This window comes from Carya illinoinensis, chromosome 14 (assembly GCF_018687715.1).
Source record: "Carya illinoinensis cultivar Pawnee chromosome 14, C.illinoinensisPawnee_v1, whole genome shotgun sequence".
Lineage (NCBI taxonomy): Eukaryota > Viridiplantae > Streptophyta > Magnoliopsida > Fagales > Juglandaceae > Carya > Carya illinoinensis.
The window spans coordinates 18,216,968-18,221,661 of NC_056765.1; the positions used below are offsets into that span (position 1 = coordinate 18,216,968).

At 35.9% G+C, this 4,694-nt stretch overlaps 1 protein-coding gene across 1 annotated transcript; it reads left to right on the forward strand.

Moving 5' to 3' along the window:
* The first annotated feature begins 257 nt into the window (after positions 1 to 257).
* On the forward strand, positions 258 to 4,243 carry LOC122293662 (disease resistance protein RPV1-like). The gene is made up of 4 exons (XM_043102180.1): positions 258 to 841; positions 1,030 to 2,119; positions 2,930 to 3,577; positions 3,680 to 4,243. The coding sequence occupies exons 1-4, from the start codon at positions 258 to 260 to the stop codon at positions 4,241 to 4,243; spliced, it is 2,886 nt and encodes a 961-aa protein (XP_042958114.1).
* Positions 4,244 to 4,694: the final 451 nt, after the last annotated feature.

Sequence of the window (4,694 nt, forward strand, 5' to 3'; positions counted from 1 at the left end):
ATTAGGTACATATGCGCTGGTTGTGCGCAGCACTTCCTCCCACTTTCTGATCAATGCATTCCATAACCGAGAGTTGATGCTGCATCTACTTTGAACTTTCCAGCTCAAGTCGACCAGTACGTACGTCTAGTACTCCATGGCCAGCTTCTATATATACATACAGATCACCTCAGGATATCTTCATTGTTCTTCTCATTGTCTAAGCTTGCAAATTACCAATATTTCCTTCCACAATTAAGCTTCTAAACCCCGCATTCATGGCCACTCAAACACCCTCTTCATCTACTAATTTCGAGGATACTAAGAAAAGAAAAAGAGACAATTCATCTTGTTCGGAAGAAGATGAAAAAATCATAACCTCTTCCTCACCTTCTTCCTTGATGCCTCCATGGAAACATGATGTTTTCCTTAGTTTCTATGGCAAAGACACTCGCAATAATTTTATGGATCATCTATTTGTTGATTTAAAACGAAAAGGTATTCTCGTCTTTAGTGATGACGAAACACTCAACCGAGGAAAATGCATTTCTCAAGAGCTTATGCAAGCAATTCAAGAATCCAAATATGCCATCGTCATTTTTTCGACAAATTATACTTCGTCCAAATGGTGCCTCATGGAACTTGCCGAGATTGTTGAATGGGAGAAAAAAACGAATCTCACAATTATTCCTATTTTCTACCATGTGGATCCTTCAGACGTAAGAAATCTAAGAGGGACTTTTGCAGAAGCTTTCACTGCACACGAAAAAGATCCCAAGGTAGACATCAAAGAAATTGATACATGGAGAAATGCTTGCAGAAAAGTCAGTAATATTGCCGGAGAGCACATACTTGAGGACAGGTAACATTTAGTCCTCTTTGAGATCAAAATAATAATATAGTCGACACATAGCTAGTATTGTTGCTGTTATTGTTATTATTAGTGTTGTTATTAACAATGCTAAATATTCTAATTATAAGTTCAAGAGTTTATTTTTTTTTCGTGCCTATTCAGGTCACGTCTATATTAATTGTTCTATCAAATTACAGGTACGAGTCAACAATTATACAAAAAATCAGTGGAATAATATTCTACAATTATACAATGCTAAATATCCTAATTCATGATGATGACCGGAAACTTGTTGGAATAAACTCCCGTGTAGAGGAAATGATGAAGAAATTGCATATGGAATCAAATGATGTTCGCTTCTTAGGAATTCATGGGATGGGTGGCGTTGGTAAAACAACGCTGGCCGAAATAATTTATTATAGAGCTTCTATTCAATTTGAAGGAAGCACCTTTATTTCTTGTATTAGAGAAGATTCTAGAACTTGTGGTCTAGCTTCTTTACAAAAACAACTTCTTTCTATGATCATGCAAGAAGAAATACGTATATGGGATCATCACCAGGGAATCATGGTGATAAGGACCAGGTTGCAGAATAAAAAGGTTCTTATCATCCTCGATGATGTGGATAGTTTAAAGCAACTAATGGCATTAGTAGGGAATCAGAAATGGTTTGGTCCAGGGAGTAGGGTGATTATAACATGCAGAGATAGTCATCTATTGATAACACACGGAGTGAATGATATCTATAAGGTTGAGTTGCTTCAAACCACCGATGCTTTGCAGCTCTTTAGTTTGTCAGCCTTCAAGCAAACCCATCCTATAGAGAATTACAAGGAAATATCTATGGATTTTGTGAATTATACTCAAGGCCTTCCTTTAGCTCTTAAAGTTTTGGGTTCCTTCTTGTTTGGGAGAACAATAGATGCATGGAAAAGTGCTAGGGATCAACTAGAAGCAATTCCTAATAAAGAAGTTATGGATATACTTCAAATAAGTTTTGATGGGTTGGAGGAATCGCAACAAAAATTATTTTTGGATGTGGCATGTTTTCCTCAAGCAAGTTTGCAACTAAGGGACTCTTTTAAGGAAATATATCCAGCCATCGACATTGAGGTTCTCGTCGACAAGTCCCTCATTAACAAATCAGAATATGGAAGGTTGTCCATGTATGATTTGCTAAAAAAAATGGGTCAGGAAATAGTTCGCCGCGAGTGTCCTAAAGAACCTGGACGACGTAGTAGACTATTTCGTGTGGAGGATGTCTATCACATGCTGAAGAATGATACTGTAAGTTGATTAGTTTAGAGATTAATATGAAAAGTTATATTTTCATCATAAGGCTTGCTAATTCGTTGTTCTTGGTTACTAGGGAACTGATGCAATTGAAGGCATGGACCTTTGTACAAAAGAGAGACCCAATGCCAAAGCATTCTCAAAGATGAGAAAATTGAGATTTCTTCATTTTGATTATTTTGAATATATAAAATGGTGTGGAAATCCTTTAAAATACATGCCAAGTGATAAGTTGCAATTCTTACACTGGTCAGATTGTCATTTGAAATCCTGGCCGAGCAGTTTCCAACCAAAAAATCTTAATGTCCTGAGCATGCCTTGCAACCACTTCAAACAACTGTGGATGGGATTGATGGTAAGTTTGTCACTCTTATAAATACGTATTCTTCATAATAATATCTCTTCCTGTCTTTTCAAAATAAGTTAATATATTCATATTTTGGTCTAATAAACTACTTGTTTGTTTATAACAGGTTTTTGACAATTTGAAGTACTTAAATCTGAGTCATTCTAATAACTTGATTGAAACACCAGATTTGAGTGGAGCCCCAAAACTTGAGATAATAGACTTTTTCAGATTGTACATGCTTGTGTAAGGTTCATCCATCCATCAAAGTGCTCAAACTACTACAAAAATTAAGACTGTCTGGCACCCGAATTAAACAACTCTGGAAGGGGTTGGCGGTAAGTTTTTTACTAGTGTAAATGCGTATTGATCTTCTTAATAGTCCCCCTTCATATCTTTTCCAAATAAGTTAGTATATTTATATTTTGATCTAATTTATAACTACTTGTTTATAACAGGTTTTAAACAATTTGAAGTACTTAGATCTAAGTGATTCTGAGAACTTGATCGAAACTCCAAATTTGACAGAAGCCCCAAATCTTGAGAAAATATACCTTGCAGGTTGTGAAAGCTTGTGTGAGGTCCACCCATCCATCGGACTTCTCAAACGACTAAAACATTTGAGTTTAAATGAATGTCTTACAAGACTACTAATTCTAGACAAGTTCTGCTTACCTTCATCGTTTATGAGTTTCTCTGGCCTTCGCAAGTTAGAGTTAAGAGATTGCAAAAACATTTCAATTTTTCCAAGTGTTATTTGTAGTTTGTTATCTCTTGAAATTCTCCGTTTGTATGGTTGGTCAATGCTAGAGAAATTTCCAGATCTGAGTAGGCTGGAATGCTTGAAGGAACTTCGGGCATACGAAACTGCTATAACACAAATACCATCTGCCAGTCTAATCCCCAAGAGCATCCGTTCCTTTAATCTTGAAGGACACAAGAGGTTGCCATGTGAATCAAAAGATTTGGCCATGTTCATTAATGACTACTCTCTAACGAAACAAAGCTCATATCCCACCTATGATATCGGATCACCTGTAGAATATGAGATGGAAGAAATATTTGAGGTAGAAGCACTGCAAATTCAATTTTACGATATGCTTGAGGTAGGGTGCTATTGAAATAAACAAAACAATTGACATCCACCAAAACAAAAATAGTTTATCTTGTGTAGCAATTAACATCTCTTTTTTGGGATTGTTTTATAGGTGATGATTATACATGGGTGGTCATTTGGATCTAGAATCCCGGAGTGGGTCCAAAATAAAAGTAATGGCTCCTCTGTAAGGTTAGAGTTGGACGGTGATTTGAAGGGGATGGGATGTGCTATCTTTATTGTTTGTGATTGTCATCAATTCAATTCCCCTGAAGGTACTTCAATTTCTTCGTTATTCAAGGTACTTACATTTGTGGGGTTTAAATTTTGTTTGGATGACGGTACTCTAGAAGATGAATTTTACAAATTTGTGTTTCCACCTTCCATGGACATCTATTTCGATAAGCCAATTGTATTCTGGGCGTATAAACGGACTATGCGATTTTTTGAATGCTGGAAGTCGAATAATTTGGATAAACAGAATTGCATTAAGATTTCAATTACAGTAGAAATATTGGATTATGACTCCAATCAAACTCCAGTGGAATTAGAAGTGAAAGAATGGGGGATGCATTTAGTATGTCCTGATGATGCTGGTCTTGGTTTGGGATCAGCTTTAGATTCCTATGGTCAATTTTATTCAGCATGGAAATGTGGCATGCATGACAAGAAATGAAGATTAGATTCATCAGGGGTACCCCTTTAAAGCAGTCATTTTGAGTAATGGATTGGCACTGTTTATTTTGTGAATAGAAAATGATCACCATTTTGTATCTAAAACCTCTCAGTTCCATTGACAATATCAAAGTGATCATGAAATCTCATATTGATTAAGGGAATGCAGTGAACCACCCGAGCTTTTCTTCAATTCATGTTTATGGTAAGTTAATTCTATATCTATCCTTTATCTTAAAATGGGATCTCTATAAAACATGCACTTTAGTCATTTATGCATCTATCTATTTTTAATATGAAAAATATGATTAAATGTTATGTGCATGAAAGTGATCATCAAGGGACCGTCAGTTGCCAAAATGAGGGAGAATACTTGACATGGAAGTGCTGCATGACAAGAAATGAAGATTTGATTAAGTAGGCATTCTTTATAAAAGTTACCCTTCTGAGTT